The 24,444-nt window shown below is 40.1% G+C and overlaps 1 protein-coding gene across 2 annotated transcripts in view; it reads right to left on the bottom strand.

The window, feature by feature from the left end:
• srgap3 (SLIT-ROBO Rho GTPase activating protein 3) overlaps positions 1-24,444 on the bottom strand; it is a 60,572-nt gene continuing 36,128 nt past the window's right edge. Inside the window, exons 5-22 of one of the 2 annotated variants that reach the window (XM_028576400.1) lie at positions 21,119-21,304; positions 18,735-18,863; positions 14,908-15,129; positions 14,697-14,798; positions 13,714-13,911; positions 13,373-13,457; positions 11,421-11,448; positions 10,328-10,430; positions 9,014-9,074; positions 8,315-8,392; positions 8,067-8,201; positions 7,434-7,539; positions 5,905-6,132; positions 5,710-5,783; positions 3,343-3,523; positions 3,008-3,157; positions 2,585-2,900; positions 1-1,169 (exon numbers count right to left, since the gene is read on the bottom strand). In XM_028576400.1, coding sequence (XP_028432201.1) covers positions 723-1,169; positions 2,585-2,900; positions 3,008-3,157; positions 3,343-3,523; positions 5,710-5,783; positions 5,905-6,132; positions 7,434-7,539; positions 8,067-8,201; positions 8,315-8,392; positions 9,014-9,074; positions 10,328-10,430; positions 11,421-11,448; positions 13,373-13,457; positions 13,714-13,911; positions 14,697-14,798; positions 14,908-15,129; positions 18,735-18,863; positions 21,119-21,304 — 2,829 coding nt within the window. In that variant the 3' untranslated portion in view covers positions 1-722. Of the gene's footprint in view, positions 1,170-2,584; positions 2,901-3,007; positions 3,158-3,342; positions 3,524-5,709; positions 5,784-5,904; positions 6,133-7,433; positions 7,540-8,066; positions 8,202-8,314; positions 8,393-9,013; positions 9,075-9,804; positions 9,836-10,327; positions 10,431-11,420; positions 11,449-13,372; positions 13,458-13,713; positions 13,912-14,696; positions 14,799-14,907; positions 15,130-18,734; positions 18,864-21,118; positions 21,305-24,444 lie in introns of those variants that run through there. The other variant, XM_028576401.1, reaches the window with a different exon arrangement.

The following is a 24,444-nucleotide window of genomic DNA, read 5'->3' as shown; positions in this document are numbered from 1 at the left end:
TTTTTCAAACAACTATTTTATGATTATAATGACCATATGAGAAAATCCCACATTACAAATCTCTCAATGATTGATGCAAGTTTTTTTTCCGTATTTTCTCCAAACCCCGCATGCAGAAGTACATAATGTCACTAAGTTGTTAATTTGCTGAACATCCACTGTATTAAAGTACAAACAGAAAGCATGGCGCGACTTCAAGTAATATTGTATGTACAGCCATAAGGCCTGCGACCTAAATGGTAGCCAGACATGATATTTTAGCCTGCATGTTTACACCCGACCAGATGAGGTGGTTCATACACATCAACAGGAGTAACTGAAACGTCAGCTGGACAATGTGTGCTGGGTGGAAAGTAACTAATACTGAATGTCACACAAGTATTGCTTCACTTGCATTCATTGCATCTTTGAAACGAGAATATGGCCACAGATTTTTGTTGTTGAAACTGAGGTAAACTAAAATACATGTATTCTTATACATATTTTCTTTAGTTATATCAAGTTTCAAAGAGAGTTGAGATTAATACTATCATACCTCTACAGCTCTTTCCACCGCTTTATCACCATGGTAACATATTGTAGGCTCGCTTCAAGAGCTTCCTGAATATATGAATTAAGTCAGGCAGAAAACAGAGAGGAAAATATTAATAGCTGCTTTTCACACATCATCACTCATTTCTATTAGCTTTCCCCCCTTTCCCCTTCTACAGATTCCACCTTTGCTACATGGTACCCGACTTATCTCCAGCATCACCAGACGTATTAATATTAGAACCAGCAGCTGTACTGTTACTTGGAAACATCTTCTCAGTGGGAGTTACAGCAGGGCTGCCCACCCCTGAAGAGCTGGAGCTGCTGGAGCGGTGCTGGGTGGGAGGAGGTCGTACCGGCCTCATGGGTGGGGGGCGTAGCTGAGCCCCAGCCAGCCGGGCAGAGAGAGCGGGTTTAAAGGTGGTCATCATTTCAGAGGTGGAGCTGCTGCTGCGGCGCATGGCTGCATCGGGGTCACGGATCATTATGGTATGCAGAGGACTGCCGGGCTCGGAGCTAACTGGGTTCTTCATGGGCTCCAGGGTGTCCAAGACCACGTCGGGAGCCTGCTTAACGGTGTTCTGTCGCTCCAGCTCACGAAGCTCATGGAGCGCTGTAGTCATAGTCTTGTCTATGTCCTGGTAGAAGAGAGATGAAGATGAGGAGAACAGAACAATCAAAAATAACAGCCAGGTCAGTGAGACATCTAGCATTTACAAAAATGACACTTAAGACTATACCCATGTGTTTTGTTAACCTAACTAAAATTCATATACATAAGTTTTGACCCTTTTCAAATAAAGACTGTACAGTGTAAGATTTAGATCATACGGTTTTACATTTATTTTTATTTTTTTTACTTTTCACCTTATACAGTTTCCTACATTTTCAAGCATGGCTTGGTTTTCGTTTAATTTCTGCAAACTTAAAACTTGTTATGGTAATGCTTCATAGTAAATTTCAAGTCTGCAATAACTTTTGTCTAGGCTATATTATTGTTGCATGTTAAGTTCAAGTTCAATTTTATTTATATAGCACATTTAAAAAACAACCATAGTTGACCAAAGTGCTTAACACGCTCAAAATAAAATACACAAACAAATGCAAAATAAACAACGGTAAAAAAGGTCAAGGTGTCAAAACTCAAATTGAATGCCAACGAACAGAAGTGGGTCTTAAGCAAGGACTTGAAAGTTTCAGCTTTCCGAGCAGTTCTTATTTGAATAGGTAAACAATTTCAGAGAGAAGCCACTGAAAAAACTCTATCATCTTCATTTTTTTAACCTGGATCTGGAAACATCGAGGAGCATCTGATTGGACGACCTCAGTGCTTTGACAGGAGTGTGAACATGTAAAAGCTCTGATAAATAAGAAGGCGCCAACCCATTTAAAATTTTAATGCAGTTTTATCTTATCCTACGGAAATTAATGCAAACCAATGGGTGCCTGGAATGGTAAAACACAATACATCCTTTCTAACATCCTTCACAGCAGCGTGGTTTGCAAAATGGTTAGTTGAGACATAAAGTTTAAAATATATGGGCTACAATATGCAAAACAACTACTATGGTCCTGTTAATTTTTCTATTGGGATACTATCAGTTAAAAAATGTTGTTTATTAAATTGTGAGATTTTAGATGAACTGTAATTTGTGTTTTTTTTTTCCCATCACACTCTAATGGCTGCAGACATTAAAGTGTGATGGAACGGTCAGTGTTCTTCAGATTGTTATTCAGTTCCAGGCCTCTGTGTCCTTGGGGCGTGTCTATCTCCTAGCTGCAGTCGGCCCCTGACATTTACTCCTGGTACCAGCTGCCGCTCTCAGACAGCTACAGCTGGCTCTGTATAACCAAACCTTCCAAATCCTCTTATATGCTATAGTTGCCTGACACTTCATGACAATCATGTCTGGTACTGAGACCACAGTGCCACCAACCAGACATATATAAACAAATTATATCAAAAGAGAAAACTTACAGTAGGCTATATTTCTCTGTATCCTTTTCACAAACCCAGACAGTTTTGCCTCTACAAGGAATTTCCCACATTTACCTCAGCCAGCGCTTCAGTCTCCAGTGATTTGTGGTCCCCAAGGCTGCTGTGACGAGTGGCCCCCGGCACCGGTCTCAGAGGGTGGCCCTCAGGATAGGCCTTCCTGTCTGGGTAGTTGATGCTTCCAGCACTGCCAAAGGTGCCAAGGCGTCTCTTTTCTGGGCTCTCCATACGACCCTTGCTAATGGACACCTTGTGAGGACTGCTGGGACAAGCTGCAGCCCGTGGTGGAGTATCAGCCACTCTGGTTGGGCTGTGGGTGTCTTTACCACTCCGACGATGTGGGATTGCAGCTCCATCGGACCGTAGCCTCACCCTGCGGAGAGGGATCAGATCAGAACAAAAGTCAAACAGAAAAACTCCTTAATACCACTCAATAGCACTTTTAAAACAGGAAAAGGTGTTATTCTTAATTGCATCCACCTCCCCATGACTCCTCCAAAGTTGTAATCAGGTGATTGTTCACATGGTGATGGGACATCATTTTTGGATGAACCCTTATCATCCAGCAACGGTCCACTGCTCGCTTCGCTATCCGCTTTCTGACTGAGGTTATCTGAGAAAGCATCATCCCTGAAACAGCAGAGGAACTGATGGTGAGCATAAGCTATACACATGAAGTACAAGTACATGTATACCTACAGTAATTACATTTTGAAGTGTTTTTTCCAACCCAACAGTTTAGTGTAATGTTGTCAGCAAAATTACATGACACAAGATAAACAACAGCTACTAAAACACATTCTGCTGTTACTCACAGGTCTTGTACTACAATGTACTGATGTGGGATGAGGCCATCCACACCATTGTGCCGTCCCTCCCACCAGTCTTCAGACGCTCTGTGATACAGAAGCAAAGAGGCTCCCTTTTTGAAGGACAGCTCCCTGGGTGTGCGTCCTACATAGTCAAACTTAGCGATGGCCTCGATCTGTTCGACCTCTGAAAACGTAGAGATCAACAAAAAGCTTAATCAACTGCTTAATAGAGCCCAACATGGTTATGATCAACAACATAATTCACAATACTGGATCTTATTAAGTACATATAATACTAAAACAATCAATACTAAAAAAAAAGAAAATCAAGAGATCTTGGAATATGTGCATCTAGTTCAATATTTGCTGAATTTAAATCATTGCTGTGATTCAGTACATGATGTTATCTCCATGTCTCAGTTTACACTGTAAATCACTGAGACATATTACAGAGTAACACAGCTGAAATATAAAAAAGTCTGATAAAGGATTTTTTTGCCAAAATTTCTAACCTGGTCTTGTCTACAGTCCATTTCTACATGCCAGCCAGCAGGGGTCAGTCAGACTTAACTGTATGGTTAACAACAATCAGCTCTCACCAAGAAAAAAAACGGATTTTATTTTGTTGTATTGTATTGTATTTTGAAAAACCTACAAGAGGGGTGCAAAGACGTAAAAGAGGGCAGTCAAAGTTGTGAATGAATACAGATAAAAAGACTTTTGTTCAAATTTGGTTTCAATTCCAAAGTAATGAAAATAGAAAAGGTACTGCATGGTTGCCACGTTCTTAATCTGACACCAACTTTTTTTCTTCCATGAAAACTGAACTGCTGCCAGAGGACAACAACTGAACCAGCTACAGAAACTACAGTGCAACACCAGAGCCCACAATGTCACATAAGACTCTCAGCATGCCATTAAGCAGGAGCAGAACCTACAGCTGGCAATCATCATTTGTTGTCTTTTTCAAGTCAGCACTCATTACAAACACAGCCAATAGCACAAATGAAGCTCAAACATAGGGTTACCCCAGTCTGACCTCACACACTCATACTTCATAGACCTATCCACTGACTCTTCACATATGGCACAGGAGATATTATTCTGTGTATCGCCCGTGTTTTGGCTTTTGTGTCTGGCCCAGTTTTGCATTCAAAGCTCAGAGGCAAATTGGGGAAATACTGCACAAAGGAGAAAGTCTCAAGAGAATTGCTGACTTACACTGAACAAAGAGTGAGCAGGCGAAGAGGGAGGAGGGAGAGGGGGGAAAGAGAGAGACTCACACACAGAAAGACAGATCAAAGAGGCAGTGCTGCATGCCAACACTGTTTACTCAGCTTCAAACATCACACAACCTTTGCATCATAAGGTGTTGCAGCGCAAACTTCACTCACCTATCAGTCAAAAGCCCTTAATAAAAAGGGCAGTCTGTACGGCTTTCTTATCCACAAAGACTACTAAAATCACATCATATATATTCTCATGTGAAATCCATGTGATACTATTTGCCAAGATGTAAACTTTTCTTTGATTTTCAATATTTTGTGTACAAAGTTAACATAAAATGGTTATAAGTGTAAATGCATGCTGTCGTATCAGAAAATATAATGGTAACATCTTAACCTAGCTATGATATTGACTATAGTGCACACAGGCAAGACCCACAGCTCACATGGCTACTAACATTGGATACAACTAGAAGGGCACTCAGAGAGTGCAGAACTTTGCCAAGGCATGCCTATCTCACAATATTAATGCAGTGTGAATGTTCCCAGTCAGGAAGTCGTTTTTCAGATTATTCTGACACCACATGAATGCAGCACAAATGCAAACTCGCAATGTTAACAAAAGTGAAAAATAATGTGTGTATCCGCCCCGTGATTCAGATCCATTCCAAAATGTAATGGGTTCTTCCTTGGCCCATGCTACAGACAAACCAACAAACAGACAAACTGAAACGAAAAAATCACCGCCTTGTTGGCGGGAATAACAAGAAAAATGGCCTACATAAACAAACATGACTAAAAGGCATGCTAGTGGGTCCATTAGCCTGCATTTTGACACAGCAATGCTTTGAGCTGAATGATAAGGTCAGTATGCTAACAAGCCCACACAAAAAATGCTGATTTTTAGCAGGTAAAATGTGTCATGTCCAACATCTTAGTTTAGCGTATTAGGATGCTAACATTTGCTAATTAGCACTAAACACAAAGTACAGCTACAGAGGCTAAGGGGTATGTATGTTATATGATTTCCGTCTGGACCACACCGACCACCAAAATTGCCATCCCTGGGGACATAGGGTACCTAGGTAATAACAAAGCCCCTTCATAAAAAAATAGATGTAGATGACTACTATGACGTACGGACCTTCATCACTGGTGTGTGGTTCAGTTCCATTGTCAGCCTCGTCAATAGTTCCTGGTTCACTGTGTGGGCTGTCACTGTGTGAGAAAATGGATCATAAACATGAAATAAATTAACATAGCCTTTTCTCTAAAACTCTGAACAAAGAAAACTGTAGTCTCAATATAATAATTGTACTTTGCTCACACCAATACTCACCAGTACTCCTCCCCCCCTGTCATGCACTTTTCATACACTGGGCCGTCCAGCTCACGTTGATTGGGAAAGATGAGTTCATTGTGGATGATAATGGTCTTGATGACCTCGTTAACATGTGCCTGGCACGCTACAGGATCCTGTCCATCTGGGATGGGCATCAGGGTTGGACCAAAGCAGATTGCCAAATTGTATGGATCCATCATGTTCTCGTCACTGTACTGGGAGAGACTGAGGGACGGGACAGGGGAGCATTGTGTGTTTAATGATGTAGGCAACCTTTAACAACACCAGATGAAAAATATGGTATGTATAGATTAAGTTATTATCTAGTGGTAGTCTGTATTAAAAGACATAGTCAATCAAATTGGAAGTGATACGGCTACATTCCTGTATTATCTCCTTTTGTGTTGATATGATGAATGTGTGAGTAAACAGCATCTTTATTCAACCAGCAGAACAGGGACAACATTATAATTTATTTGGAGTCGTTTCTGGCCATCTGGCAAATGTAAGTCCATATTTACCCACCTTTTAGCTCTGTTTTTGTCTACACCATTCCTGAGAGAAATGTCCAGCTCTTCAGCTGCTAAATGCTTCACTATGTTTACCAGCTAGTTGCTAAATGTGCACATTGAATACCTCTGGTTTTTAAAGCTTTTTCACTGAAAACCGCTGCCTGCTGCGGCTGCAAAAAAAAGACTGAACCAAAAGAGAGAAAAGAAAAAATCAAAACATTGAGCTAAATTATGATAAAACGCTACCTGGAGCAGAGGGAAACTCATGTCATAATTCTCTGTGGGCTCATCACTATTTGTGACCCATACAAGTAGTCATGTGGTCCATTGTAAAAAATATTGATTATAGCTGCTTTAAGTGATCAATCCCGACCGTATTAGAGACTTTATTGCACAGTTTAGTTAGACATTAGCTTTAAAAGCACTCTGATCAGCCAACCCTCTAAACAAATCGTCTAAACCAGCACATGCCACAACCCACTCTGGGTAACCAAGTCATTTAGTGCTGCAAGAGGAAGTCATAATCAGTCCTTGTACATTATCAACAAGCTGAGGCTGAGCAGTAAAACCACAGCTGGAACAGCTCCAAAAATGAAGGGGGGTATAGAGGAGCCCAGTAAATCCTGGGGTATGAAATCAAACTCTTTGTTCTGCAGGCAAACCCAGTATAAGGAGCATTAATAACATCCATTATAAGGGGACAGGTATACTACTTCAGTGAGGAATGAGTTTCCGAGCCCATAAATAACTCCTAAAACACTGCAGACAGATGTAGCAATAAATAGCAGGTGGGATTTTTTTTTTTCTTGATTTGTTTCTTTTTGGATCTTGTCTTTTCAACTGACTGTAGCTATTCTTTGTTTGTTCAACATGGATTTTCCTCAATATAATTAAATTAACATGCAAGTTACGTTTCAGATTCAACCACATCACTGATGTTACTACAAAGAATAAACTCGTCTAATTGCTCGTCTGCACACACTATGGCTTAAAATGTAATCAGTGCAAACTCACTGATTGAGAAAAGCAAAAAGATATCTCATGACGATAATGACGGTGCGAGAAAGAGTCACAGTAATCTGCTGGATGTGATGCGCTCTCTCGGCTCCAGACTCCAGCTCTGAAACACAAAAGGACAGAAATAGAGAGGTGTAACAACAGTGGTTTACACTGCAATAAACAAGACATATATAGCTTTTAAACTTTTATACTGTATATGTGACACTGTCCACTGAAATATAACATATGTCAGACCCTAGCAAGAAAAAATTATCAAAAGGTGGAGGAGATTCTGAAAACTGTTATTTGACACTTTAATAGATGCCCCCTCCTGCCTTTCACCAGACCCCGAAGGCACACTGAGTGATCAAACTATTACTGTAGAAACAGCGGGGAAACGATTCTGTGGTAAACTCGCACACGGCAGACTGATGTGGCCCACACTCTCCTCTTCCTTCTGGCTTTCTGTCAAATATCAGGCAGAGAGCCCTTTTGTTGAGATTGCTTCCATGTGCTGCACTGCGTGCCTTTCTCTTCTCCAGTAAAGCTGAGTTTCTAAGAAACTTTAGGTGTGTTATCTCTTTTCTATTCAACCAGTCAAGTCACAACTTTGATTGCTTTGAATACTGAATACTGTGCGTGACTCACTGATGGTAGAAATGAAGTCCAGGAAGCGCTCTTTTGGGAAGAGGGGGTTCTCCAGTCCTCTGAAGTACAGCTTCAGCACCCCTGCCACTGAGTTGATATCATGATCATTCTGGTCGTCAATCAGGGGATCTTCACCTGATTAAGAAACATATGTGTGCTTGCAGTGGTGACATTTGATGGGTTCATCCTGTTTAAGTATTTGTGACAGGACAAAGGGGAATATATATCGCCATCTGTCTTTGACTCACCTCTCTCAAATGAGTTTTTAATATCATTGACTTCCACCTGTGATCCAGGCACACGAAATATGCCTTGCTGCTGCAAGCCTGAAAGAAATACAACCCAGAATTGGAGATTCAGAGTTACACTAGCTACCATTATCTCCAAACCACAGTGCCAGCTTCATGAAAGCCCAATGGAGACACACAACCCAGAGCAGGAAATGTAATCTAGTCATAAAGGGAGATGCGTATTTTTCCATGAGAGGGCCCCTCAGTGAGGCTGCAGCATATGGTTTTAGTTAGAGGGCTCCTAATCAGTTTTCTGGAGTTTCATTAGGTCCAGATCCAGGGGAAAGTCCTGCAGGCTACAGCAATGAGCTGAAGACAGATGTGAAGATAGACAGGGAGGAGTTATAAAGAGGGTTTTTGCAGGGTGGCTGAACGGACTAAACCAAGACCAATGGGACTTTTAAATCTCTTTGTGTGTGATCTATTGTTATGAGCTTGTCAAATCATTGGCTGGCAGCTGAGCACCTCAGAGACTTGAGGTGCAGAGCAGAGCAGGCCAGTCTCTGTACCTGCAGCTATTTGTGAAAATAGATTGCTTTGTCCAATAGCTGCTGTCACTTCTTATGAGGCAGAAGGAGTTTTCAAAGTTTCATAGTTTGCCTGTTTTTTCTGTCCTTTCACATAGAAGTTGTCACAGCAACATGATTTAAGACTCACCGTATAGATTGATGTATCTGATACAGCTTTCAACAACAAGTGGGATTGGTTGACCTGAATCCTGAAATTAAATGATTCGAAAAATAAATACAGACAAATAATAGCAATAAAAGAATACATAACTAAAAGAGTAAAGTAATATATACAATTTTGTATAACCTTTATACAGCACCATTATTAACTATATAATGTCTAAATAAATGAATGAATTAAACATACAGTTTAAAGAATTCCCTATTGTAGTTCATATTAAATAAAGATATGCAAGACAAAAGTCTAATGTTAAATTTCATCACAAACCTAACGCCTCATAAATCAAACAAATCTCATAAGCAGTAAAAGCAGTGTAAATCAATCCATAACATCCAAAATACAACCAACTGTTATTAACCTTTGTGTTGTCTTCCCGTTGACCATGCATGTTTTTGTCTTTTGACGTTTTTGTGTTTTTTTTCAACGTTCTTTGATAAAATTTAATAAAACACCCACATTCGTTGAAAGTAGTGGACTAATCATTTATTTTACTGGTGAAGAGCATTGTACGGAACCGTCCATGTTATTTACTTATTTGATTTGATTGAAAGAAACCCAAATTTGTGATATAGAAACTTTGTGAAAATGGGTTAAATTGGACCCAGGACAACAGGACAACAATGCCACAGAATAAAAACAGTTGTGGAAACTAGCAGCATGTAAGTGCAGCCCAAGCAGTAGCCTGAAGATTTCTACTATTAGTCTAAAAGTATTAGTGTCATGGCGTCATGACCTATACTCTCCAACCACAGAAATACCTGAATGCGGGTACGGGCATTCCTTCTTCCTCTGGGACAGAAAGTCGCAAAGCACAGAGTAGCAGAGGAAGAAAGGGCAGAGAAGCACAAAGTTAGAAAAGCTCAGATGACGAATGACCCCTCTGGAGGTTAAAGAAGACTTTAGCACAGGGACTGGCGATAGGAAAGCTACAGAGATGCAGTAAAGGGTTGGATGCAGTGAGGGACAAAGCAGATCCACTGTTGTCTCCTGCCTCTCAGTTGTCTAAAGTGTGACTGGATTTTAAAATAAAGCCAGAGATGGTAAATGGTTCTGGAGGGGAATAAAGAGACAGCTGACTGCCGTTCTGTCTGCACTTGCAGAACCACGGAAGGGAGGAGGAGGATTAGAGGTTAAACAGAGGCGTTATATCATGATCAAGGGCAGCTGGAAGAGGGAGGAACAGAAGGCCAAAGTGAGGAAGAGAATGAGAGTGAAGGCTCTAGCTGCCTTCACCTCCTGCTCCACAGGGGCCGCTCAGTCATACTCCACCACCAGAGGTACCTTGATGAAGGTCTCCATATTGCCGTTAAACAGCTTATGGTTATACACTGAGCGTGGCCTAGGCTTCCGCATTTTCTGTGGTTTAGGGGGAAGGGTGGGGGGCCTGTGAAATGACGGACAAAGGGTACAAAAACACCATATTCTGTGAAAACTGTAGAACCAAACACAGATGTTCATAAGCAGGTATGAAAAAACTTTGTTAAACAGCTTGCTAAAACAGAGCAGTAACAAACCCATTGTTTAAGTAAAAATTGAAAATAGAGAAGAATCTTTTAAAAGTTGATCCAAAACCCAAACCTTTTATTTCTGTCGCCTGATAAAAGTTGGCCTTTTATAATTACTACTGAGGGGTTGGGTTGTTCAAAGCTCTAGGTGTCTATTGTCAGTAAAACACTTCTTGACTTAATAAAAAAAACATTTCTCGACTTGACTAAAAACACAGCACAAATGAATGAACATTATTACTAAGGCCAATAAAACCACCTGCAAGTTGTCGTGTTGTCAGACAGAAAAATGTAGCATTTAACTAACAATCCAAACATATTGTATATTGATATATTGGAACTCCTACATGATTCCTTACTGAAAATGTAATGCAATGTTTCCTATGTCATTCTATGAATAACATATATCAATATGCAAATATATGCTGTAAAGTTTTATCCAACATTATAAAACCATGCATGCATATGTAAACTCTAGGTGCAGCTTAAAATAACTTTAATAATATGTATAACAATCCTTTATAAAAATAACTACAATAGCAATAGATTGCATGTGCAAGTGGAAGTGTCACTTTTGGAAAGGACAATAACAACTGCAAAACTATGGCCATTTCATGCCAATTTTAATAGATTTAACATATAACATACTGAGCTCGGCCTTTGTTTCATTCATTGACAGCAATGTCACCCATGAAATCTAGTCAAATATAATTAACGTAAAAAAGGGGGGAATTTTTTAAAATAACTATTTAAATATATATGTTTCTGTTTGGGTGTTCAAACAACAACTTACATATTTTGTCTTAAATATTATAACAATCTGATAAAATGCTATAAGCAGATGCTTAATGGCTGAAAGGACACCATACCTTGTAGTTCCACACTCAGCCCTTTCCCCTGTGGAAAACAAAAACACAAGAGGAACATGTTATATCTTTGTGGTACATATTATACAGACTCTAGTGTCCACTGTCAGTGAAAGGTTTGATGAGACACAACATGACTATTGAGAGAGAGAGAGAGAGAGAGAGAGAGAGAGAGAGATGAATGGAGCAGTGGTAACACCATTCATTGAACAAAGCTATTGAGCAGTCGCCGCTGAAACCACGGGGGACCCAGAGGACCTTTGGGGTTATAGGCCTCCTTGCAGAGGAAAGAAAAGGCGGGTGGCGGCTGCAGTGTGTTTATGTTGGGGGTGTCTGTGCTGGTTCACTGAGCCTTTTGTCATAGGTTTCTAACAACACATGCACATGTTATAGGCATATCCATAGAGAAAACACAGTCTGTAAAGTCATCATTATACTCAGCTGTGCTCCTTTGTACTAATTTAAATATACATTAATGTGTATGTTTCTACCGATAACACACATCCTTCGGTCAGTTAATTCAAAGACGACCCAGCTTTTCCTCATGAATTGAGAGTAAGAGTGTGTGTGTGTGTCTTTGTCTGCCAGTGTCTGGATTATCAACTGGAAGGCAGTCAAAAGAACAGTACAAAGGAAAGAAAGAATTTCAACATTATTTCTTTACTCCATCTAACAATGGACAGAAAGAGCAAAGGCTAACCAATTTCTCAACACATCATTCTGGCAGATGGGACAAGGTCTCTGGAGCATTCATGTGAAGAAACAACAGCCCCTTTCTCAAATGCCATTCCTCTAACTGATAGCCTCTGTCTGCCTCTGACCAACCAACCTCAAAATTGCAAGAGTTTCTCAAGCAAAAAGTTACGTTGATTTTCCCCTGATTTCATATCAAAGAGTGCAAGAGTCAGTCAATGATAGAGCGATATGTATTTTATAAACATAAAAGGAGTACAAATAAAATTCACTGAACAAGGGAACTGATGACTCCTTATCTGGGAAACAAGGGCTGGCAGATATCCTAGCCTCTCTTGTCTGGTGCCAATGCAGCAAGATGTAAACGCCATGTGGCACACACCAGTCTCATCTTGTTCCCTTTGTCATGCTCACAAACAACCACTCACATACACAAACATGCTATTTTGGCCATGAAGCAACGAGCTAATGAGCACAAAGCAACCCTGATTGATCATGAATAATTAAACATGGGTGGTACCTGGAGATGCCATATGCCGTGCTCATACACGCTCTCAGCTGCTCCACCGTGGACATACAAACAGATCTGTCCAAAGACTGAAATGAGCTATAATGGGAGTGTTTATGAGTGCAAAAGCATGCAGTTGGTAGTTTGCCACAGAGGAAATCCCAATGAGTTTTTGGGGTCCTGAAAGCTCGACAGAGCAAAATAAATGAATAAGTAAAAACTATTAATTTGTGTTGCAAGGCCTCAGCTGTCTGTGCCTGATGCCCTTTTCTATAAGGTGAACGCCTGATGCAGGAGCAGCTGCTGAAATGGGCCTGGGTCTGGTCCTGCTGATTGATTGGGCGTAAACCGTTCACGGCTGAGGTGACAAGGGGACCCCTGGGGAAGGGAGGGGCCGATGGAAGCCTTTCTCTTACAGCCTGGAGATGGAAACCCTCCCTGTGGCTTCACAATATAGAGACTAACCGGATAATGCTTTAACTAATGGAGATATGTAGAAAGGGGAATGGATACCTAAAAGTAGATGTGGTCTGGTTTTGGTGTGATAGTTTTCCATTTGAATAGCAGCGACCATTTCCTCTTTTTTCCTGCATCCCTAAGAGATTGTTGTCTTTGTAGCCTCCTAAACCTCAATCCCTGCTGCGTATTGGATAAGACCTGCACCATTATAACCCTGAAGGCAGTGACTTTACAGAGCTGTGGTGGGAGTCCATGGGTCATAGATGAAGACCGATGAAGAAAAAAGACTCCTTACCTTCACCCAGTGTCTGCTTCAGTAAGTCATGCTTGGCCTGCAGCTTAATGATGAGGTTACTGCCATTCAGGTACTCCTTGAATTTCTACACAGAGAGATGAAGGCAACAATGAGCGAGCAGCAACACTAATCCACTGTAACATGAGCCCAGTCAAACAATTCAGTGTCACTCAAATCAGCTATAAATTCAATCTGTTCTAGTTTTCATTTAATTTCTATTTTCAGAGCATGTGGAAATGATGACTTTAACTTTGAGAAGCAGCACAAAGCTGGAGTTCCAGCAGGCCGCCGGCCATTAACAGTTTGGAACGACTGACAGATCAAAATTGACATGAACTCACCGAAAAGTAGAACATTTCAGTCTCTTGTTGGTTCGCCCTCCTCTTGGCTACATTCAGCTTGCTCATGTAGGACTCGGAGGCCACAGACTTAATGGATTCAGTGGAGCGGCTGTGTTGGAAGGCATCCGACACGTCAAAGTCCTCTACCGTCAGCATGTCCTGCAGCGTTTGCATGGTGGCATCCAAGGTCTTTCTCACCTGCACAGATGGGGGAAAATAGAAAGCAAAGTAGATGACAAATGAAGCATCATATCTTACTCAGTCTTGCTCATATCTTTGTGACTATTTTTTCCAAGCCTTGATGGAACCAAAGTAACTGATGCCATTTTCAAGGACAAGTGTAAGTGATTTACAGCACAAAGACAAATTGACCCCTGAAAAATACATGACCTTGAATAACACTAAAATGACGTCAAGCAGTATTTGAATATCAGTCCAGAGCAAACCGCACGTCAGGCATACATCAGACTGAGACCTGAAAATGAAAAGTGTCTGGTAGACAAATTGTATGTGAAATTACTGAAGGAGGCTTTTTGTTTAGGGCTAAGATTGATAAAGCTCATTTCCAGTAATGGCAGGGCTCGTCCATTATCCTCCAGAGCACAAGACACAAGACACAGGGAGACAGGGAAGAGGCAGAGCCATTGTCAGAAGAGTCTAACAGGCCCTGGTTTTTATAGCCTCCATTTGCACCTTTGTGTCTGCGGTTCTTAATGAGAAAGTCCTCCCTACATCACAAAATAGACAATTTCATATATAACTTCATAGAAAACATAACATTGGCACTGTGACAATCTTAATATATTCTCGCCTCCCGCAGAGCAAGGGTCATTGGAGTGTAATTGCAATGAGAACAGATGGTGATGTGGCCCTCCTACTTGGCTCTGGGGTAAATGAGACAGGGCTTTCTGTTTTAGGGGGTGGGGCAAAAGGTGGTGGTGGAGGGGGTGCTGGACAGACACAGGGCCATCATAAATCCTCACCTCCTCATTCTCAATCTTTAGCGTAGCTAGGCGAGACTGCAGTTGGTGGTAGCGCATCAGGAGTTCAGTCTGGACAGGTTGCTGGGCGCTCACCTGGCACACCTTAGGAGGCGGAGGAGGAATCATGGGTTACAACAATCAAAATAGATCCATCTGAGGCTTAAAATGTTACTAAAAATAAAAACATTCTTTAGCATTTAAAGCATCTCACCTCATCTCCCATGTGTGGCAGGTACTCAAAGCGCATTGGAGGGCAGAACACCTGGTTATGCATATCCATGATCTTGTGCTTGTCACTGCGGGAATCCAGGTTGTCCACTGCATTCTCTATGATATCCAGTCCCTCGTGGCGTGATGTCTCCAAATTGTACTCGGCAGATAAGTAGGTCCTGAGGGTGCGCGCCAAGCTAGCGTGGTAGCCTAGGTCACAGCACTGCGGGAGTAAAAAAAAAAAATCTGATAAATAACCAGGAAAACACTCTGTAAATGTGGTAGATGAATTCTAAAATAGAATCTAAAATAATAAAAAATTAACAACAGGCTGAAAAACTGCCCTCTCCAGTAAAGTTTCAAGACTGTTTCACCGCTTTGTGTGCTCTGTTGCACCTGTAACCACAGCCAGCAGTGATGTTCTGGTGTACTGACACCCTGGAGTACACTTCTACATAACATGGTCAGTTATGCTACTGGAAGCTAGAAACAAATAGCAAAAGATTTCCAACATGGTGTTAAGTTGCCCTTTAATTTGACAAATCAATTGGTCAATCAAATTTATCAGGGAATGTGGAATAATTTTAGTTGTGAATTCTGTTAGTTTGAGCACCTTCTTTCATGTTTAGACCTATTTAATGGACTAAATCCCAAATTACACCCGGATACGGGTTACCTTTCAAAAATAGAAGTAGAGTTCACAGAATTACAGGAGCTAGCACAGTAGGACACCAGGGATAATTACAGAGCATTATCATACAGAGCTGGATGAAGTAACCTAATTAAGCAGAGGATGGTAGTGAGGAGGTTTAGAAGGAGCTTGAGGCAGCTGACAGCTCTGTGAATCCTTAAGTAAACACTCTTAAACTCTCTAAAGCACTGAGGAAGTAGTCTCTCTATTTTGGCGCACAAGCCTCATTGCACCACTTAGTCAAAGTGGCTCAATAGACTAAATACTAAAGGGAGTAAATCAGCTTCTTTTTAACAAGAAAACTGAGTGAGAACAAATTCATATCTGCAGCAGCAGCCTGAAAGAAGGAGATGACCGGGGAAGGAAGATTAGATAGACTCTTTAATCCTACCACTTTTTTTTATATTATCATCTTTCCCATTAGGGCGGTGGAAACATACGGTCAGTGTGCATATATATATATATATATATATATATACTGCATATTAATATTGGCAAATAATTATGCATATATGCATATATATATATATATATATATATGCTGCATATTAATATTGGCAAATAATTATACATATATATATATATATATATATATATATATATATATATATATAATATATATATATACTGCATATTAATATTGGCAAATAATTATCATTTATTTTGTATGCCACTCATTTAATTTGAAATATATTCATGTTTATACAGGCTGCATTTTATTTGTTTGATCAAGGTTTACTCAAATGTTTTTACCCTCAGCAATAATACCTCACACAATCAATTTGAAATCCTTAAATTTTAACTCAGTCGCGTAATGTATGCAAAAGCACCATATACTGAATAACTGTTTTATTCTTTTTTTGCTGTATGCTATAGCTTACTATTTGCTGCTGCAAAAATTAAGTTCATCCATGGAGGTAATTAAACTTAACCATATTAATCTTATCTTAAGTAGTCTAAATACTTTCCTCTCAGCTTTCATCAGCTCTAGGCAGCACAAAATAAACTCCACATGTTGTTCAGAACTACACTTCAACAGTCACTGATGCTGACTGACAAAGCTGACTTCTTGCTGCGTGAGCGTCTGGTTTGATGTATGGTGTGCAGTTACTCTGACATGACTAACAGACCCTTCATCCTCCTCTGCCCCGCTTGTGGCAGCCAAACCAGTCAAGCTCACAATCCCATTCCTTGCAGCTCAGCAATATTTGGGATGACATGGACCTTTCAGTTTCAACACACCGGACCCATCAAAGTAGCAGGGATAGCCATGAATCAGGCACTCGGTGTGTCCAGCTACCACCAACATATCACCATTACATTGCATATATCAGAGATCATACTCTTTTAATGCTATTTTAACTGTAATTGTTTGAAATAATGTAATGTCATATTCTCAGAAAGCTCACTAAAATCCCATCTTATCATGCCTGACCTGGAAAATGTGCATCTATCACTGTGACTAATGAAGTGGCGTATGGTGGTGTGGCCTCAAGGAAAAATGTGACAACCAAGCTATTAGCACAGAGACAAGGGGGGAAACACTGAAGGGCTGACAGGTCAACATTGGAATCTTAATATTAAACTCTTTTGTTTGGTATCGACAGCCACAAAGTCACTGTCACTGCTATCTGTCTCTTAAACTCTGCGACATAGGCCTTGGTTACAGTATGACTTCATGGTGATGATTTAACCTTGGTATTTACTCATTAACAGTTAATGAGAAAAAAAAAAGATTGAATACAGTATGCAACATAGTATAACACAAAAAACAATGCAAAATTCAGTTTGGAAAGACCAAATTTGCTTGCACAACTTATCCAAATAAGACAGACTACAATACTGTAACTAACACCACATTGGTTCTGAAAACAAAACCTTAAAAGATACAAGAAGATAAAAATCTGGATGGAAAAAAATTAAACCAGGGGGATGAAAAAAATTTAACAGACAACAGACATGAACTGTGTGAAGGTAACGAGATTAGACAGTAAGACAATAACATCACAAAGTCACAAAGTCTCATCTCCCTTAAGAGGGAGCTGTATGTCTGTCTGCACATCTAAAAATGAATACATGTATACAGAATGGTTGAATGATTCTGTCTAAAATGGTCAATAAAGGCTTCCTCATCTCAATGTTCATCTGTCTGTGCAGAGTGACTGGTAGCAGGTCCAACCACATTAACCGCATTCATGCCTGCATAAACACAGCCTTTGCTCACCAGCTGACTTTGACCAACTTCCAACCATTAGTGGTTTGCTAAACAAAGACATCCTTTTAAACCCTGGTAATAAAGACTTTCCAGCAGTGCTACTGGTTCATAACTTGAATAAAAGTGACTTTTAAATGTAAGTGTTAGGTGTAGGTTTTCTAGACATACAAAAAAGGTATATTGGTAATAATATAGGGAATACAGTGTCAGAGTTTGAAATGTAGCTAAGCGTAAATTCCTTCAGGAAGACCCAACAATTAATCACTGCTCTCTTCCTAAATCAAATCAGCTGTTGGAAGCGTTAACCTTCCTGTTAAACCAATCAGAATTGGCCAAAAATTTCAAGGGCCAATCACAGCATCACAACCCTGTCCTAAATCTGTTTCTCTCCCTGTGCTATCAGCTGTCATTTCAGGCAAAGCGGGCGAGTGTGTGTCTTGGGTCATGGTTACTTGGTGACAGTTAGAGGAAGACAATCACAAGGTCTTGTCTCTTCTCTCTCTTCACATGCTGCGTTTGTCGCAGCAAAGCTCCCAAAAGCAGCATTAACGAAAACAAATGAATGAGGATGAGACAGGGGAGTCAACACTGATGGAGTCCCTTGACAGAATCAGTCAAAAATATCCTTCTGTAGCTGCGTGATACTGCAGATCGCTGGACTAATATTCATGTCAACAGCAGTCAGTCACTCACTCGCATATCAGTGTTAATCCTGTTGTGCAGGGATTAAAAATGGAAAAATTATGGCAAATACATTCATTGGGGCCAACAGAGCAGTTTGAAAACAAACAGCTAACAGGCTGAGAGTGATTGAGACTTGAGAACAGATGGTGAGAAAAACAACAGTGTTGCAGAGTTAAATCAACATTAGAAATCCCAGCTGGGAGATGTACACAAACACATGTGCCTAGCGCATACTTACATCAATCATATCAGAGACGTCATGGATGTAATATTTTGCCACAACTGCATTTGTTGCTGCCAGGTTCAACAAATAGTCATTCCGGGCTTTTGTGCATTTCAGCTTATTCTCTGAGTACTTGGCTTGCCTCTGGGGAGGAGAGAAGAGACAGAGCAGATGAGGAGAAAAACCATCAGTGCAGGAAAATCAAGCAGTAGGGAGGGTTTGAGTGTGTGCTCAGGCAGCTGCAGCTTTGGGACCATCAGACAGGTAGAGATGGCAGGGAAAGTTTGGAGAAACAGGCTGTAGAGAAGCTGCCTCTAGATAGTAACGTGTTAAGTGCCACAGCCAGGCTTGCATTTAGTCATTATTCTGTCTCTAAACACTGAAGTACCAGAGGATGCAGAGTGGGGATGCTCACAAAGCACTTAAAGAGGCTCTGGCTTTAGTAAGTTGTGCAGTTTTAAAAGGTGATTATGTTTAGGGCTGCCCCCTCAATTAGTCTACTAATCGGGCATTTTGGTCTTAGTTGACTAAGGTTTTATGCTTTTTAATGCTGATTGACATTTTTTTCCAAGAATGTTATGAGCACATCTCTTGTCAACACAAGATTTAAAGTGTTGCTTTGCATTAATTGTTGTGGAGACACTCAGTTTTACAGATCTGTCAATTTTGTATTTATTTTTTTAAATCGAGGACAGCCCATATGTACTGTATGTATACGGGCATACGATATATATATATATATATATATATATATATATATATATATATATACATACACACACACACACACACACACGGTATATACATACGTATGTTTGGGTATGTATAAAAGCAACAGCTTAGTAAAATATAGAATTAAAGGAATAGATTGACATTTTGGAGACAACGCTTATTCACTTTCTTGCAGACTGCATGATAGAAGTCCAAATGTTAAGGGTTTAACTTAGATCGTTGGCTATTTGTGTGTCTGTATTTACAATGTGACTTTAGATAAATACATGCAATTCTACTTAGAACTGAAAAATATAAACAAAATAATCACATTTTCATTAAGTGACATTTGTACTGAAAACACACAGCACACATTGATTTTGCAAACTCGTGCCTAACTGTATGGACAAAGTAGTTTCACCCGACCCATTATTTGTTTGTTTGTACATTTCACAATTCATGGACATTTTATTTCCAATTCCACAAAGCCATTATGATGCAAATTTCAGCAGTGGGTTAGAGGAAAGAAGATTAACTTTTTTTTTCTTCCATTTCCTCCAGAAAAGGAGTAATGAGACAAAAGCATAAAAGAAAAATATTCATTGCCACGCTGCGTTATAACATTTCCCAAGCCAAGAAGCATCTCTGAGGAGGGAGAGACGCTGTCGTCCTGACAGCCTTTTGATTTCCAGAACCTGAGAAATAATGGGAGTTTCATTTGCATGAAGAAATTCCAGAAGAAGATCCAGAATAAAAAAGGCATGTGTGCATCTAAAGTACATCATGCTCCAGAGACCACCATCCCTACACTGCTAACAGACAAAGTAGAAATCTGCATAAGATGGAAAGAGATGTGTTATTGGCTGGGAGTACTGGAGTTTGCTCAGTGTGTTTCTGGCTGCAGACCTTCAGTATTCTCCTGAGACTTTCTGACATTATATTGCTGCCTATCTGCTGGTCTATCTCTATTCCTCTCACTCTCTCCAAGTGAACCCAACAAATAGAGCTAGTTCTCCATTTACAGAACTATTCAGCTTGCTTAAACTGCAATAACTGTGAATATTACACTTGCAAATTATCATATTTTACTGTAATTGAACTTGTCAGCAAACTTCCAGCAGACATGGAGCAACATTATCATTCATTTGGAGTCCAATTTCTGACTACCTGACAAATGTAAGTCCAATATTTACGCTCCTTTTAACTCTGTTCTTGGTCTTTACTAACTCCTGAGGGAAATATCTGACTCAAGCAGCTAAATGTGCCATTGTGTTCAGCAGCTGGTCGCTAAATTTGTTTGCATATGCCGTTGCATGCAGTGCTGGGCAGGCAGCGTACAGTGACAAATTGAGGGCCCGAAAACCAAAACAATGAGCTAAAAGGGGCTTTAATCTCCATAGAGCTGTGAGGAACTGCAGGTTTCAGTGTTAATTCAATGTGTGTTCCTCACTATGAGCGAGCCCTTTCACATTGTGCATAGATCATCATGCGTCATTAGATGCATTCTTCTTCTTCTTCTTATTCTTATTATTCTTATTATTCTTATTATTATAAAAATACTGATTACAGCAGCTTTAAAAAAAAACAACTGATGGTTCTAGATTTTTAGCAAGAAGACTGAAGCTTAATGGCGCTACATTTATTACTGTATGTAAACAAACACAACACTATCCATCCTTTATACTCACCTTCTCTTTCATCTTCTCAATTTTCCTGACGAAGCTACGTCTTGGTTGGCGGTCCTCGTGGCGCAGCAGGTTAACGTTGAGATCTCCGGACTTGCTGAACTGCTTCTCCTCCTGCTTCTCAGCATCCTTCAGCTTGCTCTCTGCACTGATGCTCTCAGTGTGGTACATGTGGTATGTTTTCATCACCTGCAAGAGGGGCATTACGTTAGTCGAAAATGAAAGACAGAAAATGAATCGGCAACTATTTTGATAATTGAATAATCATTTCAGTTTCAAATGTGTGGATTTGCTGCTTTTCTTTGTCACGATGAAAGTAAATTTATCAATGTAAATATATTTGGGCTTTGAACAGTTGGTCTCACAAAACTGAAAACAAAATTGAGGACAATACTGTGGGTTAAGATAAATTGTGAATGGCATTTTTCCACAGTTTATTTTTAAACGTTTTATAGACTAATTGTTGCAGTCCAACATAAAATAATAAAAAGTGAATGGACTTGTGCATTCTGCAGAAATGGGCAGTTGTGTAAAATCTAAATCAGTATTATTATACAGTATTATTAGTAGTATTTTAGTCAGCCAGCCATAAATATGTAGAGGTGGCCACTGCTGGGAATTGTAAAAAGACATGTAAGCCCTGATTCAGTTTGATGATTGACATACCATCAACCACCAATCAAAGAAACTTGGTGTATCGACTTGAGAAGTGGTATAGATGGTTTAACAAGCGTCATGGTAGGCTAAACGTGGAAAAAAAGCATACCACCAAGACATGTCTGTGCTTTTGTGCTCATATACCCATTCACACACAACCCCCTATCGTTACATTGACTTACAAAAGTATTACTGCTGTGTTGATAATGCTGTGTTGATACTGCCATATTCCCACCAACAATAAGGAGATAAAAAGGAAAGATCACATTTCTCAAGTTCCACTGTGTCACTTCCTTCAAAAATCTGGTTTGATTTGAGCTTTTTCATGGTGGCCTGGTGGATCAATTTGGGTGCCGATGCAGCGGTAACACAGATGTCACGACATGTGGAATACTTCAAGTGAATCCAAGGGCTTGGCTGTCAAATCTTCAACTCACCCCCTCATCCCCTCTTCACTGTGACTTTCCCTGCCTCAACTGTAAATCATTTCTACAGTAACTCTCCCAAACTTCTTTATTTTCAGCTCTTCTGTGCAGCAGAGTGGCTGCATTTGTTTTCTGTGTTCTCGGGCAGTTACCTCTACTTAGACGCTCACACTTTTGACACTCAGACACCCCACGCCCCACTCCAACATGGCGATGACAAGACTTTAGTGACAGAAAGCCCTTGTTAGACAAGACAGAAGCATCCTGCGTCTTTAACTCGTCCCAGATGCTCATTGAGAGAGTCTCTCCTCTTGGAAGACCATTCTTAAGCCTCGTAAAGGAACGTCCAGATGTAAGCCGAGTCTTTCAACGTCTCGGGCATTCAGGATTTTCTATGAACACCTAAGGATGTTAGACAGTCAACTTAAAACAGCAATGTATTTGTTTCCTGTGAGCAAGTAGGTCATTTTCACTTGGTGCTGAAGTTAAGCAGTGGGGTTCCTTTTATCTCTATAAGAGCTGCTCATCAAAATCACGTTTTCCATTCAGTCACTTGCAACTATAATTTTCCACTGACCTCCAACCCTGTGATATCAATATATTTACCAATGCTGCCACTTGAGGAGGCTCTATTTATTCCCCTCTGTGTGCTGTGTGAATAAATAGTACTCCTCTCCAGGCGATGCAGAAACTCTTAGAAAAACAAGAACAGAGTGACAAAAAGCTGCAAGGCAAACACCTGAATGTACCGTAAATAGATAGAATAAAAGCCACTACTCTACTCTCAGAGTGACAAAGCTCGACAACAATGCTACTCCATGAAGAGAGAACTATGCTAACACTCTGTTCCTCCCCAAACTGTCAAACCCTTTCTTTCAAATTCCTCTGAAAATGTGCTATATTTGCAGCCAACTTTAAACCATCTGACTACAGGACCTGCAGCTAAAGCCACAAACTCATTTGCAGGAAGACTGAGCTTCAGCTGTGTCTACAGGAAGTGTGCGTATAGTTGAGTCCTCTGATGACAGCCTAGGGCTATTTAACTCCTGCAGTCTCTGAGCTGGTGAAAGAAGCCCAACAGTGAGAAGTTTTTCATAATGAATGCAAGGCGAGCTTGGCTCCTGTTCAACATACATCTAAATATTCTAGGGATTTGGCTAGGGACCATAACATCATTTAGTAATATCGTGGGCAAGGACATAAAACGTGAGGAAAACAACTCTCAAGAAAATTTGATGCCATCTTTATTTAAAACAGTGAATAAAAATTGGCACCAAATAAGTATATTCAACACAAGAGCAACTTGATTAGGTATGAAAATATTTTTAAATAGACCTAATGATGTTGTAGATATTTTTAAGAAGGTTAAAATATACCAATCATGCACAAAATAAATCTGTTTTTTGTTAATTGAAACTCTGAAATATAAAAAATCTGATGTTTTTTCCCCCAAAATATGCAGCAGCTATGATATTTTTACATATTTATTTTTCCATTACTAACTATCTGTGAGTAAATGTTAAATACTGCTGAGAAAACAATGAATGAACTACAAATGACTACATGAATGAATGAATGGAACCAGCACCCAGGCCTGAGAGCGAGATTGTCATAAAAGAATAACCGTGTTTGAGACTGAAGAGCAGACATCAGATAAAAGGTGGTCGATCAGAAAGATAAGCTTTATTGATCCCAGTGGGGATATTAAGTCAGTGTGACAGGAAATTAAAACAAGTTCAAGGTAAGAAAACTGAAATTCCCTGAGATATATGTCGCTGGCTCTTCATACATTCTGTCTTTTTCTATTTCTCATTTTGTGTTGGTATTGATGACAAGCCACGACAACAACAACAACAACAACAACAACAGGATCTTCAATCTCAGTAACACTCCTGCTGCAGCATCATTCTTTAAAACGTTAAACAACAGCTTTAGCCCACAGCCTTACCTCTCACTGAGAAACAAGGTATCCAAATGGGATTTCACAGTTTTCTTTCACCATGATGTGTTTTGTTGGCAGCCAGTGAAAACTGTTAGAAAATACCACAAGGCAACCCCATGTGGCCACGCAATTGATTTAGCTATTTCTGTACAATCAAATACTAACAAGGGTGCAGTCCTGAAAGACTATACTTCAACAGACAATGTTACTGCTGCCTGAGGGTCATTTGTGAAATAACTTCTATGCCTACCTGTGCATTGTAAAACTTTGTCATATATTATGATGGCAACTTGGAAAATCCTTTT

The sequence above is a fragment of the Perca flavescens genome, chromosome 4, assembly GCF_004354835.1.
Source record: "Perca flavescens isolate YP-PL-M2 chromosome 4, PFLA_1.0, whole genome shotgun sequence".
In the NCBI taxonomy this organism is placed as follows: domain Eukaryota; kingdom Metazoa; phylum Chordata; class Actinopteri; order Perciformes; family Percidae; genus Perca; species Perca flavescens.
Note: the sequence above shows the minus strand (reverse complement) of the source record. Positions and strands in the feature narration are given on the sequence as shown.